The sequence below is a fragment of the Etheostoma spectabile genome, chromosome 8 (assembly GCF_008692095.1).
Source record: "Etheostoma spectabile isolate EspeVRDwgs_2016 chromosome 8, UIUC_Espe_1.0, whole genome shotgun sequence".
NCBI classification, from domain to species: domain Eukaryota; kingdom Metazoa; phylum Chordata; class Actinopteri; order Perciformes; family Percidae; genus Etheostoma; species Etheostoma spectabile.
The window spans coordinates 14,728,436-14,744,025 of record NC_045740.1 but is presented as its reverse complement, the minus strand read 5'-3'; the positions used below and the strand labels follow the sequence as shown (position 1 = coordinate 14,744,025).

The 15,590-nt window shown below is 39.6% G+C and overlaps 3 protein-coding genes across 14 annotated transcripts in view; 1 reads left to right on the top strand and 2 right to left on the bottom strand.

Moving 5' to 3' along the window:
• LOC116693596 (patatin-like phospholipase domain-containing protein 2) overlaps window positions 1-2,548 on the top strand; it is a gene marked incomplete at its 5' end in the record, with an annotated part of 7,483 nt that extends 4,935 nt beyond the window's left edge. For all 3 annotated transcript variants that reach the window (XM_032522645.1, XM_032522643.1, XM_032522642.1), the window contains 3 exon segments: window positions 52-193; window positions 310-387; window positions 607-2,548. In XM_032522645.1, coding sequence (XP_032378536.1) covers window positions 52-193; window positions 310-387; window positions 607-667 — 281 coding nt within the window. In that variant the 3' untranslated portion in view covers window positions 668-2,548.
• Window positions 1,953-7,625, bottom strand: tdg.1 (thymine DNA glycosylase, tandem duplicate 1). 2 transcript variants are annotated; one of them, XM_032522628.1, is made up of 11 exons: window positions 7,489-7,625; window positions 6,802-6,873; window positions 5,606-5,772; window positions 4,976-5,268; window positions 4,803-4,872; window positions 4,326-4,461; window positions 4,083-4,165; window positions 3,896-3,990; window positions 3,644-3,815; window positions 3,248-3,400; window positions 1,953-2,754 (listed from the first exon to the last, which is right to left on the bottom strand). In XM_032522628.1, exons 2-11 carry the CDS (start codon window positions 6,855-6,857, stop codon window positions 2,630-2,632), a joined length of 1,350 nt encoding a protein of 449 aa, XP_032378519.1. In that variant the 5' UTR covers window positions 6,858-6,873; window positions 7,489-7,625; the 3' UTR covers window positions 1,953-2,629. The 2 variants fall into 2 exon arrangements, with proteins under 2 accessions (XP_032378519.1, XP_032378520.1); XM_032522629.1 differs by lacking the exon at window positions 6,802-6,873.
• A 6,388-nt stretch (window positions 7,626-14,013) lies between these two features.
• Window positions 14,014-15,590, bottom strand: part of tdg.2 (thymine DNA glycosylase, tandem duplicate 2) — a 5,682-nt gene continuing 4,105 nt past the window's right edge. For 8 of the 9 annotated variants that reach the window (XM_032522640.1, XM_032522632.1, XM_032522639.1 and 5 more), the window contains one exon: window positions 14,014-15,073. In XM_032522640.1, coding sequence (XP_032378531.1) covers window positions 14,967-15,073 — 107 coding nt within the window. In that variant the 3' untranslated portion in view covers window positions 14,014-14,966. The remainder of the gene's footprint in view (window positions 15,074-15,590) is intronic. The other variant, XM_032522634.1, reaches the window with a different exon arrangement.

The following is a 15,590-nucleotide window of genomic DNA, read 5'->3' as shown; positions in this document are numbered from 1 at the left end:
GTGTGTGTGTGTGTGTGTGTGTGTGTGTGTGTGTGTGTGTGTGTGTGTTAGTGCTGTGCGAGGCGTGCAGGGACAGTCATTGTGGCGACACCCAGTGGTCTCAGCTCACTGAGTTCCTTCCAGTGAAAGGTGTCATGTATCTGCTGGCCCTCCTCATGTTGCCCATTGAGCTGACCTTCTCATTCACCAAAAGGTAAAGGTTTGATCATGCAACTGCAAGGGAATTAATCAAGAGAATTACAGTCTCTTAATATCATACTCCATTCTCTAATTGGTGGCATCACTTTTTAATTTTGTACACTTTGCCAGCATGATATTATCGCTGTTAACATGGACTGCAGATCTCCGCAGGCAGACATGGAGCAGCAAAGCCAAGGACCCCGACAGGTGTGTGCTTGGAAGTTTATAATTTGAAGTGGGTTTTTTTTAACCTTGCGTTTATCAAATTAATAATAATCAGTTAATTACCGTAACTATTAGTTATTCTATACATAGGCCTACACAACGTCTTTGCCAAACTAACACTTTATAAAAAATTTAATGGCAAAACCCCTATTTATGAAGATGCTTATTTTGTCTCTGTGTTCTCCTCTTTGTGTTCTCCAGGGCATTGACAGAGCCGCATTGCAGCAGAAAGTCCTCTAACTCAGAACTCAGACAGGACTAGACCAAAACATTAAACCCACGACCTCAACAAGTACCTCAAATTCTTCATTGGTAACAACAGTAACCTGGACCTCTTCTAACGCACATCTACCTGCACAGGCCCATCCAACTTCCCCATCCCCAAAACACCTCCAAACCACAGATGTAAACAGACACTTCATCACCCATCAACCAGGCAGAAATAAGGCATCATCATTGCAAATGTAAAACCTGTTATGAATGGCATATGATTTTTATCACCTTTTTTAAATTTTTCAGAAATAGAGTAGCTTATTTATAATCTCTTAACACTTGTGTACTTCTGTGTAGAAGAAATGCTTGTTTGGGTGTTGGACTCCTTTGTATCACCTCAAAAACTACCGGACATTGTGACCAAATGCTTAATCTAACTATTCCAAATGATCATACTTTTATGGCTCAGTGGTAGAGCGGTTGCGAGCCAATCGGAAGGTTGGTGGTTCGATCCCTGCAGTCGAAGTGTCCTTGGGCAAGACACTAAACCCCGAGTTGTTGTGAATGTTGATCCGATGAGCAGGTGGCACGTTGTACGGCAGCTTTGGCCACAATGTGTGAATGGTTTCTGTACTATGTAAAAGCATTCAGAGTAGTCGTTGAGACTGGAAAAGCGTAAATACAGTCCATTTTAAAGTGCAATTAGTCTGCCCTTAATCAAATGAAATGAACACACCTTTCTGTTGCAAGACCAGCTTTTTGAACGCAGTGCACAAAAATCAATTTGATCAAGAGTTGACAGGGAAACCGAAGCAAAGTTGTTATCTGCTGAATGCAGCCATTTCATTGCCAATATTTGGTTTTCTTTAAGACTGTATGAAAAAAAACAAAAAAAGTTTATGGCCTTTTCTGGTTTCAGTTAACAAAATATGTGTACGGCATCACAGCAGTATTACAAGGAACAATGTTGGTACAGAAACATTTTCATAGGATGCAAGTTTAGTGTCATGCCAAACCAATTCAAGGATTTACTGTAAACATCAGGTGGTTTGGTCAGGACATAAGATGTTAAAAGATCTCTCTTACATTGTCAATCATGTCAATCTACCTCTGCTAAAGCATTTTTGGGGGCACTAAGTTACTGTGAAATCCAGTTCCACAACCTAGCGCACAACCTTTGTTGCATGTCTGCCCTTCTCTTTCTATGTTGGGCTCCACCTTCAACTGTTTTCTTTTCTTATATATTGTCTACAAAATAAAACACTTCTACATTTACCCACGACGTTGTATGACAATTTAAAGTAACAAAAGGTAATCCAATAATATAGAAAAAGCATCATCAGGACATTTTAATGGACAGATGTTCTGTAAAAATTCCTTGTGAATGACATTTTCATAAACATACAAAACATAATTCTAAAATTCCTAAAATCAAAAAAGTGATGGTTAAAGATTAAAATATAACCTGTGAGTTTTGTAACGTTGTCCTGAAAGGCTTGCCAGGAATTCCCTCTGTGGTATCTTGATCGCACATGATCGAGTCTGGTTTCATCAAGTGATCACTTTGCATTGTGGTCAGTTCATAGCACCATGAATGTAAAACATTATTTGCTAGCTAAAAGCTCAATTCACAGAGGACCATACAGACTTCACACAGATAAATCAAACTTTTGAAATAACCATCTGGAGTATTATCTACTGTCACAACAGTAGACGTGAAGGTATACACATTTACTGCATCACAGTGCAGTACAGTACAAAGGCAAAAACATATTTAAATACGTGATCTTCCCCAAGCACAGTCGCGCATCATTGTCAAGTCCCTGATTTCACATATTTAAAAAGACTGCCATGAAGATGATCATACATGTATCAAGACCACAAACAAAATAAAAAGTGCAGATGGAATATTCTGCAAAACCTCTAAAAAAAAGTCCATGTGTGTGTATATTCCACTCGGACACTATTAAAAAGGAAAAACATCTAAAAACCCGCCAAATAAGTCTTTTCCTTATACGCTGCCATCCTTTGCTCCGCCGCTGATGTCTGGAATCTCGTCTGCAAAGGACTGGGTCATCCACTGTCCGTCTGGGAGCTGGCCTGGTATTTGTGACGTCGTCGCCTCCTGTGCTCCTTCTGAAGACAGACAAGACATAGGCTGAAGCCCTGTGCTGAGGATAATGTGACACAATTGATATCTGCTACGTTGAATCTGTCAGACATATTATGTATTATGTTCAAGATACTGAATCACTTCAGAAGGATATCAGTGTCAACATGGAAAGTGTGACAGCAGATCAGAAACTCCAGGAGAAATCTAGCTGGGGAAATCCGGTTTCTCTGATCCCCTCCCCTGATTACAGAATCTCCATTATGTCCTCATATAAGGTGTTTAAGAAAAGCAGTTTAATGCAGAATACTGGCTCTAATCCGGTTACTTAAGCCTATGGAAACGCACTGTATGTTCTGAGCAAGAACTCAGACACACTTTAGGAATATTTACTTTAAAAGACTTCAGCAGGTGTTTAGTTAAACAACCTAACATGGATTGAAGAAAATGTAGAGTGGAAAACACTCTGCAGAAGCAAACCGTTTCAACCGTGTGTGTGTGTGTGTGTGTGTGTGTTACCTGTGTTTTCTACATTTGAGAATGTACAGTGACCGTTGGTCTGGCTTTGGGCTGGACCCTCCTCAGGTCCTCTCTCTGCATATGCTCCACCGTAAGCATCTTCATAACCAGGATCGTACTGCTCCTCCTTTATCGCCATCCTCTTGGCATCCTCTGTTGATGTTAAAAGAAAAAGAAAAAGAAAGGGAAGAGTAAATTCCAAACATGAGCTGGAAAAACTACACTACAAGTAGTGAAACTACACATGTTTAAATGATGGTTATAGCTTTGAGTTTTTTTCTGTATATTACAATGCTGCAATCTAGTTTCCCTTTAAGAAAACAGATGTTTAACTACTTAGCGTTTAAACACAGGTTAAATAACTTCAAATTCATCATCCATGATGACTGTGCTTACCCTTGGCCAATTTCAGGTCAAACCTGTAGTCAATCTCCTCGATCTCAGTGCTTTTTTTGAGACCCTTTAGCTCGTCTCGGAGCTCCCTCAGTTTGATGTAGAAGTGGACTTTGTCCTGAGCACGAGGGAACTGAGCACAACGAGCGCTGGATGAAGGCATCAGATACAGAGCCTGTGGACGGGAAATGACTGTCATACATTTTTCATTTTGTAATAAAATATTTGACGATAACAAAGCAGTCGGGTACTCACCACGTCACAGTCGGGGATCTTGTGAGGCTGCAAACCAAAATCAAGTTTCTTTGGTTTTTTACCAAACATCTCTCTGCAGAACATTTCATAGATGCCTTGGGGGGGAGGAAACAAAAACATATTACTGTAATTAACTTAAACAAAGAATTGTATTGCAACCGTTGCTCTGTAGTAGAAGAGTCCTTACATTTTCCATTAAAAACAGCAATTAGAGGCTTGAATTTCTTCAGCTTCTCTACAAGAATTTTGCCACCTTCACGCAACTCTTTACTGTTGAGATGAAAACAAAATGAAAAAATGGTTACAATACATTTGCCCCAAATGTTTTATCAAACATAATGGTGAGAAATCAAATCAAAATCTATAAGTGATTGATGCCACGGATGGGTCTTACATGTGTTCCCCCCCCCCCAACAGTCTGTAGTCCTACCTTGAGAGGTCTTTGCTCCCTGGTGTCGCCCTGGCCACCATGTTGGTGAAGCCCATTTTGTATTTGACGGGCAGAGTAGTGTCGTGCATGTGGTTGAGTTGCTCCTCAGTAAATCCGGACAAAAACAGGCACTTCCCTGAAATTTAACAGTTACCCAATGAGACATCTCTCTGACTAACAACAAGTTAATGGTGTCACAACATCCTGCTTAATCTTCATTTAGAACATGGGAGAAGTGAGGTAAAAATGTATTCTAGCCAATACATGTTATCTTATTTGAACCTGTAAAAAACCTAAAATAAAAAAGTCTAAAACTCAATCTGGGTCTTGCAAAGATTGTACTGTAGGATCTGTACTGTGTCCTTCTCACAAAATCTTAAGAATTTGTATAAAACTTCTCTTAATGTTTTTGCAGACCAGCACAGGATCCATTTTTCCAATCACACGACTCAAACACATTTTTATCATGTAACTTACAAAAATGATTTCCAGGACCTGGAAACCACCGTCCAATGAAAGCTGCCATCAGTCCTGGATTAATGCCAATCTAGAAAAAAGCAGTGCATGTTTCTTTTAAGCTTGCAAACCACAATTCATTCCTGATAGCAGTGTTTGGCTCCACCTTTAAACAGTTGAACAGGGAGTCTTACAATGACATAGTCCAGGTTGTATTCCAGCAGGTCTGGAAGAGTTTTTGTCATGACTTCTTCCTCTGACATTCCCTTGAAGCGGTCAATTTTCCTCTTAACCTTCTTGAAGCTCTCATCTATCTTCTCTTGCTTGCCATCTGCCTGAGCCTCAGTGGCCTTCTTGGGCTTAGGACCAGGTTTGGCTTTAGGTGCATTTGGGTCCTTAGGTGGCTTTGGTGCCTTGGGGACTTTTGGTGGTTTGGGAGCCTTGGGTTCCTTGGGTTGAGCTGGTCTGCCTCTCTTTTTGGCTGGGGCTACAAGAAACATTCACAGAGGCAATATTAAAAGGAAGAACTGTGAAAATCTTTAACATGCCCTCTCACTTTAAATGTTGACAGACCTCCATCTATCTCTTGCATATTAAACTTCCTTGCACTCATTCCACTATACTGCTCAGAATTATTTTAGAAAGCCAAATATATTTGACAAAGCTGGCACTAACTTCCACAAAGCTTTTCTCAAAAAGCATGCTTACTAGCAAGCATGCTAACGTCATACAGTAAAAGCATGCTTACTAGCAAGCATGCTAATCTCATGCAGTATTACAAAACTTTCATCAGATCTTATTAAGTACAAAGGGGATCATAGTACGTTTTCCCGGATTGGCTTGTTCCTGCTGATCCATCATGGGTTCTGGATAACCCATGTGTGCCATGGCTGTCTCTCCTGTCTGCTCCTCCGGGTAGTGAGACTGATGATTGTGGTTGAAGCCTGAATACTGGGCCTGGAGAGCTTGAAACTGCTGTGCAGACTGAACCCTATGAGGAAGAATAATTTAAAAAGACAGGGTGAAATATGAATACGACACGCGAAATGGCAGCGGCACGTGCTGCAGGCGGAAAGTTGAGTTAGACCAGTGTGTTGTGGTGTGTAACCACACTATGTAAGAACTGTGTGTTTTTTCTGGATTTCATTGAGTGTTACACATTAATTATGCATACTTTAGTAACTGTTAAAGTAAACATACCTGATACACTCTCCTACAATTGTTAAAAGTCAGTTAATCTTCATGAGGGATAATGTTCCATTATGACAACCTTATTATTAGGTCTGAATTCTTTATCAGATTAGATGAAGCTAATAAAATTGACAAACTGTATTTAGTTTGCCAACTTAGTTGGAGGCGTTTAAGCAAGATGTTTGCGTAGTTTTATGTCAGTAAGAGTGAAGTATATACGTGAAACACTTTTTCATCTCCGAATTACAGCCTAACATAATAACCTTATTAAAATGTAGAATTTGTTGTATAAGAATTTGTTGTATAAGTTTGCATTAGTTTTAGCGAGGTGGACCTATAAACTCGAGTGTATACCAGTTCTGAAAATGTGGGATGTGTGCATGTCTATGATTCAAAAGAAGAATAAATTGATTCTTAGCAGAGTTGTCTGCAACTTATTTCCACACCACATGGAAAACCTGCACTGTTGGTTCCCTGTTAACAAAGGTTAGTGAATCCAAGAAACTGTAGATAGAAAAACTTTACATCATACTAAGGCCAAAGAGCATTCAACCAACCAGATGTTTTTCTTTGTTTCCCCTGTAGTTAGCCAAAGTAAAATCCCATCGAGCTGTAACCAAACAATATAAATAGCACTGTTGATCACCATTCACGGTGCACAACCCAAATGGCATATTATGAAAACGATGGTAAAACAAAACTCAAAAGGGGCGCACATGCTTTCATTTCTTTTCATCACACTTTGCCATTCAGATGTTTGCAGATATTATCTGACTCATGGCTACATAAAGGTTTATCTTGTCTTATTGTGGTGAGGATGAAGACTCACCACTGTTGAAGATACTCCGGGGAGACAACAGGGAATCCATTCAGCTTGTCTTCCATCTTTTGGGTGGTTTGACTTTATTAAATAGATCAATATGCATATTGAGGAAACATAGCTAGGTGATGTACATGTAGTTTAGCATTTTAAGAGTCTGGCAGTGTATGAAACTGAATGCGTGTGCATTGTAGACAAACTGTGGAGTTAACAAAAGATAAACCATGGCATAAACAAAAAAACAAAAGGATTAACCTAGATGGCTTTTTACTAAATGAAACGAAGTCAAACACGCCTATGCAGAAGCTATTTTATGAAAAGTACAGCAGTAGATGTCCTAAACACACAACAATTCTGCAAAAACACATTTACACCTGCACCATGGCTATGCTAACTGAAAAGCTAAACCCGAATGAAAAACCGTTATCCCTTTTGCGATACTTTTAAATACACGGTTTGCAGGTTAAGTTAGAGTTTGTAGCTATCTCATTTCAATCATAGATGTTTTGTATTCCGGGTGAATACATGAATGATATTGTTAAAAGCAATTCAGTAGCAGTGCCACAAGTGCAGCTAATGTTAGCCAAAAAGCTAGCTGTTCAGCTAACTTAGCATGGATGAATGGTTTCGCTTCCACTAAGATTCATCGCAAAGAAATTGCACACAATTTCCCAGTATTCACAGCCTTAGACATACCTGTTGTGGATAAGGTTTAAATCAGTTTCTTCTGTACATATGAGTGTTATGTTTCCATCTATCCCGTTCTTCTATTCACAACATATGAGGTGCAACAGAGGCAACAAAGACATGACAGCCCTGCCGGTCAACTTTGACACCGGAAGATCTTAAGTGTAAAACGTGGGTGTACAACAAGAGTCAAACTAAAATCCTTTAGACTTAAAACAAAAACATTTCACTCCAAAGGTTATTTTTTAGATATTGTTGGATATTCTGAGCCTTGTATGTAATAAGTCTGTTTGTATATGGTGTTTTTTCGGTAAACTGCATAATAAAATCAGAAACAAACAAAACGGTACGCACCTATTTCAGCAATGGTATGAGCTGCTCGAGTTTAAAACTCTGTGAGACCTGTTTCTATTGGCTGATAGTCTCTCATGGTTATTTTTGCGGCTTGGTGCAGTTTTTAAGTATTGCAACTATTACATATTAGTCTAGTAGCCAGCCCATAGAGCCCCATTGTGAACCCGGAAATGTTGAGTACACCAAAGTTTTATTGCAGAAGTGTGAAGTATGGGTCCCCAGTATACGGAAAATGACGGATGCTAATTTACATATGTTGAGCAATTTGCATAATTAGCATAATTAGCATTATTAGCTTAATCGTCCAGTTTGACCATATATTTTGCACTGTATGGCCAATTTCTACAATATGTAAGTGGTTTTAGAGGTTTTAGAGGATGCTGATTTCTTTTCTGGCATTTTCAGGTTTCAAAGAGGTAATTTTAGTACTTATTGTGATTTATTTAGGTAAGTTCCAATTACTTTCGGTGTAATTATAGTATTTTATGGTAAACACAATCTTACTTCAGAATCATGAGTGTTTTTGTGAATGTTGATGCTGTTTTAGGTTTAGTTAGGCTAATCCCCTTCTGACACTTTTGAATATCCAATGCTTTTGAAATATAATCTGTTCATTAGCAAAATTAGCAGAATTAGCGGAATCGGCCAGATCAACAATAGATTTTGCACTGTGCCATCAGTTTCTACAATACTGGAATGATTTAAAGGTTTAGAGGATGCTGATTCAATTCTGACACTTTCAGACTTCAAAATGGCAATTCTATAACAATTTGGATTAATTAGACACATTTTTTATTAACTCTGGACAAACGTTTAGGTTATTTTCATGGTAAACACTAACCTCACATTTCAACTCTTGCTCTTTGAGTAAATGTTGTAACCAAAATTTGTTGACATTTTTTGAGGTTAGGTCATGTTTTCCTGCAAATAAGATGTGGCAGCTAGCTGTTGTAGTTGTAATAAGTATGTAGTAAAGCAGGGAGCATAGTCTAGTTTTAAAGTAGTTGAAACATTTTTATTTGAAACACTTAATCATTAAAGAAAAGTAGTTTCACACCAAAAAGCATGTCTTCCTTAACAGAACGCCGGCGTTATTAACTCATAGCCATATCGAACAATTCAATATCATTCATTTATTCAATTTATTTATAGTATCAATTCATAACAAGAGTTATCTCAAGAGACTATCCAGATAGACCACACTCCAGAATTTACAAGGACCCAACAGTTCTAGTAGTCTCCTCCAGAGCAAGCAACAGTGCAGCTAATACACAACCACCAAAACTTTAAGGAACATACTTTTGGTACAACAAACTTAAGTTGTGTGCTCCGCAATAGAGCTTGTCGGTACACGATCTGTCCTGCGCGCATGTGCAAGATTTCAAGCATGCGCAGATGTATCATGATGAACGCGGATTTATGCCTTACGATACTGCACAATCTGTTCCCGTAGATAGTTAAAGAAATCCGTTCACCGCCACTGGAAAGTACTTTCGTTTGCTGACAGCTAATTCAGTCATACACCAGCTGAGACAGCATGTAAAGACCCTCAAAACTAAAATAACTGTTGAAATATATAACAGCTGTTACGTCAGTTTTACTTTACTTGTCTCATATAAATACAATCACTCAATACTTGTCTTTATTATTACTGTAAAATCTTAATTTGCTGTGCTGCGCTTTTCGTACTGTTAGTTTGAATACGTTTTTTAGGCTGATCAAACTGTCAGCTAGTGATTAGTCAAAATAGCTGTTAGCTAAATGAGCATCAGCTTCCAGTGGGGCTAACTGTTCTCTTATTTCATGGTTCCAGTCTGCCATACCCAGCCACCAGATGTTGTCATTGCGTCCCAGCTCATTTATCGTGGTTTGGCCTCGTCTGGGACAGTGGCAGATCTTGCGCCAGCATGGGATGTTGGCTTAATTGTTACGGCCCCCAAACATTTGTCATCTTTGACAGATAGTTGCAGGTGTCTGCAAAGGACCATGAAGAGCATAGAAGAAAAGGACAGAGCTCCACGAGTTAGCCTACATGCTCTCATTGACTACACCCTACCTAGTCGAGACAAGTCTTGAAAAACAAGCACAACAAACAAAGCTGATGAAACTCCTGTGTTCTTTCAATGTAGGAAGTAAATCATGATGGTCAGTAAAGCGACAGCATTGCCACTCATGATAGGCGGATATATCCTTATAACTGTCTTTGTGCTTTATGGTTTATTGGTGTTAAAGGCTGGTATAATAACTAACCTACAGATAAAATGCACAATCTCAGCATGAATGCAATTTGCAGAGAATCTGGGTGACCAATGTGGTTCCATTCTGGCCAGGCTGCTCTTCGGGATGGTATTCCACCTCATACCTGTTGGAAGGGGAAGGTGTCTGCACTCAATGCCATAAGAGTTGTTCCTGGTAGCTCTCCACTGCATTGGCAGGCAAAGCCCCAAAGTCAGATCACAAAAGCAACAGCTTTCTTTCTGGCTCTGTACAATCAGAGGAACTTTGTAACCTTGAATGCAACCAGGATGGAATTTACCAAAAAGCGCCTAATCCCCAGCACTGAAGTCACTAGCTTGCCTTCATGGAAGACGTGTCTCCCTACGCACTGCTATGGAAAGCAGCAGACCATCTTTACTATCCTCTTCTTTTCTCATCATCTTCTCCAGACCCTTCATCCCTCTCTTTGTGCTCTTTTGTTGTATAGTATGATGCAGCATTACATCATTGCCTTTGCAAACACTAACTGTAGGCTACTACAGGCCAGCATACAGCTGTACAGCTGCGCTTTGCTGATTGCAAGTTTCAACCCGGCTTTGCAACCACAGCTGACAACAAGTAACAAAGCAGGAGGAACAACTGGACTTGAATCCTGGGTGGGCATAATCAGTTCCTCTCCTTCCTTTAGGCCCGTAGTCTTGTCCCATCCAAAATAAGGTGATATCCACAGCTGGTGGATCAGGCTGATGAGGCTGCCTTTTGTTAATTCATTGTGAGTCATAGCAGTTTGCCTGAAGGTGGTAGCCAATGTGTGCTTTGTGTAGTGCGGAGGTAAGGCCCTCTTGGTTAGCCTTGCGTCTGGTGGGCTGACTCGGTTGGCCCAGACTCAGTTTTAAGTCTTGCATTTGGTGGAGTTTTAACTGGGCCCTTGTTGGATCTTGCAACTGGCGGACCAACATGGGCAGCCATTTGGACGTTGCCCCTAGCAACTTACAGGGTCTGTCTTGTATGGCATATATAAAGTGTATTTTGCACATACAGTGGTGTAAAAGTGTTTGCCCCCTCCTCATTTCCTGTTCCTTTGCATTGTTGTCACACTTAAGTGTTTCGGAACACAAACCAATTTACACATAGTCAAGGAAAACACAGCAAACACAAAATGCAATTTGTAAATGAAGGTGTTTATTATTAAAGGTGAAAAAAATCCAAACCATCATGGCCCTGTGTGAAAGTAATTGCCCCCTAAACCTAATAACTGGTTGGGCCACCCTTACAGCAACAACTGCAACCAAGCGTTTGCGATAACGTGCAATGAGGCTTTTACAGCGTCCTGGAGAATTTTGGCCCACTCATCTTTGCAGAATTGTCCTAATTCAGTTACATTAGAGGGTTTTCGAGCATGAACGGCCTTTTTAAGGTCATACACAACATCTCAATAGGATTCAGGGCAGGACTTTGGCTAGGCCACTCCAAAGTCTTCATTTTGTTTTTCTTCAGCCATTCGGTGGTGGACTTGCTGGTGTGTTAGGATCATTGTCCTGCGCAGAACCCAAGTTTGTTTCAGCTTGAGTACACGAACAGTGGTCGGACATTCTCCTTCAGGATCTCTTGGTAGACAGCAGAATTCATAGTTCCTTTTATCACGGCAAGTCTCCAGGTCCTAGCAGCAAAACAGCCCCAGACCATCACACTACCACCACCATATTTTACTGTTGGTAATATGTTCTTTTTATGAAATGCAGTGTTCCTTCTACGCCAGATATACTTGGACACACACCTTCCAAAGAGTTCCACTTTTGTCTCATCGGTCCACAGAATGTTGTCCCAAAAGTCTTGGGGATCATCAAGATGTGTTGTGGAGAAATTGAGACGAGCTTTGATGTTCTTTTTGCTCAGCAGTGGTTTTCTCCTTGGAACTCTGCCATGCAGGCCATTTTTGCCCAGTCTTTTCCTGATGGTGGAGGCATGAACGCTGACCTTAACTGAGGCAAGTGAGGCCTGCAGTTCTTTGGACGTTGTTGTGGGGTCTTTTGTGACCTCTTGGATGAGTCGTCGCTGCGCTCTTGGGGTAATTTTGGGCGGCCGGCCACTCCTGGGAAGGTTCACCACTGTTCCATGTCTTCGCCATTTGTGGATAATGGCTCTCACTGTGGTTCGCTGGATTCCCAAAGCTTTGGAAATGGCTTTATAACCCTTTCCAGACTGATAGATCTCAATTACTTTCTTTCTCAATTGTTCCTGAATTTCTTTGGGTCTCGGCATGATGTGTAGCTTTTAAGGATCTTCTGGTGGACCTTACTGTGTCAAGCAGCTCCTATTTAAGTGATGCCTTGATTGTGAACAGGTGTGGCAATAATCAGGCCTGGTGTGCTAGAGAAATTGACCTCAGGTGTGGACAACCACAGTTAACGTATGTTTTAACAAGGGGGGCAATCACTTTTTCACACAGGGCCATGATGGTTGGATTTTTTTTCACCTTATAATAAACACCTTCATTACAATTGCATTTTGTGTTTACTTGTGTTGTCCTTGCCTATTGTTTAAATTGGTTTGATGTTCCGAAAACTTAAGTGTGACAAACATGCAAAGGAACAGGAATGAGGAAGGGGGCAAACACTTTTTCACACCACTGATTTCTTAAAGTCTTAAATAGCTACCCTATTAGTATGTATCGTACATTTGCAAATCAAAGAAGTTATTTCAAATACTTGCATTGCTTTTCCTCCAGAAATGCATAACATTCAGCCAAACAAAGATTCATCATTTATCCAAAGCATTGGATATTCAAAAGTGTCAGGAGGGGATTCAGCTTAACTAAACCCTAAAAACAATGCATCAACATTCACAAAAACACTCATATGCTGAAATGTAGATTGTGTTTACCATAAAAATAACCTATAATTACAAAATGCCAGAAAAGAAATAAGCATCCTCTAAAACCCTAAAACCACTCACTATTGTACAAATTGGCCATACAGTGCAAATATTAGTCAAACTGGACTATTAAGCTAATAATGCTAATTCTATTATTAGCAAATTGCTCAACTATGCAAATTAGCATCCGTCATTTTCCGTATACAGGGGACCCATACTTCACACTTCTGCAATAAAACTTTGGTGTACTCAACATTTCCGGTTCACCTAGTTGGCTACTGACTATATATTACTGTTACTACTATAATACAAAATATAGCAGGTTAAAGTATATTTCCAGTGTTCTTTTTGTTTTTAACACAGGATTTTATATTATTTATATATATATATATATATATATATATATATATATATATACACACACACAGTATGAATAATAAATACAGCTCCAACTTTCACCTTACACAGCCTAAAGGTTATAATGGGGCAGTTTAATTGACCTGTAGATTTTCTTTATTTACAAAATAAATCAATACAACCTGATAAGACATCATTGGTGGTTGTTACTTTTTACAGCAGCAATATGAGGACATATCTTACCAAACTGTGAGCTTCCCATAAAAAAAGCAACAACAATGATGTAAAGTTGTTTTTGCCCTAACTAATTTCCACATAGCACTGTGTTTAAGCCCAGTGCAAAACCGAATTGCAGTTACATCAAAAGGATAACACATTCTTTAGTGTTGCCTGGTTCCAAGAATAGGAAATGTGTTCTTTATATCTGTATTTTAAATAGCAGTTGCTACGTACATATTGTACCCAGACAAAAATGAATTGATCCATTAAATGTGTCATTGACATTTTGATGACAGATTTTTTTCTAGCTTTTTAAATGTTGTTTGTCAGCAGCTTTATTTAAACTATGCATCAGTGGATTTAATGAACAGCGGCTGGGAATCATGGAGCTTTGAAAATATGACTTTCCACTCAAGAAAAAGCATTAATCATGCTTTCTAGGCTCGTGTGTGTTTCCCTACGTTATTGGTTATATACTGTACATGAATGCTAAACAATAAGACAATAAACATGCCAGCTTTAGAAGAGATTTAATAACTCTGTAATTACAGATTCCAGAGTACAATTCCCTTTTTTATACAGCTGATAAATCATAAAATGTCATTCTTTAAAAATACAAAAATAAGTCACTGGACACGTACCTTACAAAATGCAATAAATAGTGATAAAAAAGAACACCAAAAACATGCACAGTTTGTTTGAGAATTAGAAAATGTAACCGTTGTGGGCACTTTCTCCCTTGTGCGTCACATTGCGAAGCCTCTGGAAACTGTATGACTCCTCTTTTCTTGTGGTGTCATCAGAGGGGTTCTTACCCTCATTGATGCATCATGCTACTAGTACAGCTGATATCTGGTTTCTGTTGAGCGATACCTCTCCAGCTGCTGTGGTTCCGTTTCATGTTGTCCGCTGAATGGCCTACAATGTCCATTTCTGCAAGATACCACAATACAAACCAAACAGATGGATTGTGCTGCTTGCAGAAGGCATTTATAAGTCATCAACCAATATGTTGGAATAGTTCAGCAGTTTATTTTATTTCTAGAAATCACCCAAAAGATATTTTAAAAAGGACCAATGGCAACGTTTAATGTGTTTTCTGTCACTTATACTACAAGTGATGTAAACTTAAAGGTGTCCTGTGGTATTTTCTGCATGCAGTGTTACCAAAACTGTAGTGCGTGCCTTAAAATGTTTTTCGAACTGACAAATCTAATTTTACTTCCAGGATGGATAAGGTCATGGGTTCACTTCAAATCGTGGTTGTATGAAAATCAACAGACTTCTTTAAATTGCTTTGGTAATCAGTCACAGTGGTTTAGAGTTATTTACAGTTAGGGTGTATGCACCTGAAACTAAGTCCAATTCTATCTGGTTCCAACTAAATATATGTAGAACTACATGGTAACTACACTACCTGTTGCTACAGCAGACAGGCCTGTTTCTTCTCCTCTCATCTGAATCTTTTAGTAGGAGGAGTTGCTGTTTTGCTTTGCATCCCCATGCAGCCCACTACAGCTTTCATACTCTGGATCCAACTGCTCTTCTTTGATTGCCATCCTCTTAGCATCCTCTGCGGAACAAACGCAACATCAAGGTGTTAGATCTTCATCGAAGACATCAATATGTCAGTACACATAAACCTATCTATAAAAATGACAAAGATGTACCCTGCTTATGTTTCGGAAAATCCCAATAAGCAGGTACAGTATATCTTTGTATCCAAACAAGCCAAATATGAATTGCAATCCAACACCTGTACTATACATAGGGTGACCGGATGAGAATAGGTAACATTTGGGACTGGGGAGGGGGGGGATACCAAAGTCCTTCCTGTACACTGTACATTGCAAAACGTTTTGTTTGCATCACGTAAAACTGCAGTTATCCAGGGGTATTTCCCTGCCCAGTCCTCCCGGTACCTGCAGAGACGTTTTTGCTTTTCAGCTACGTGTTCATCGAGTCCTGGGACACCAGCCTGAGCCTCCATTTCAACATGAATGAAAAGTACCAATGTGTGTTATCTAATTTCGCGCCTGAATGCTGCAGCCAATGAGAAGCAGACGGAGCTGGCTGCAGGACGACTCAAT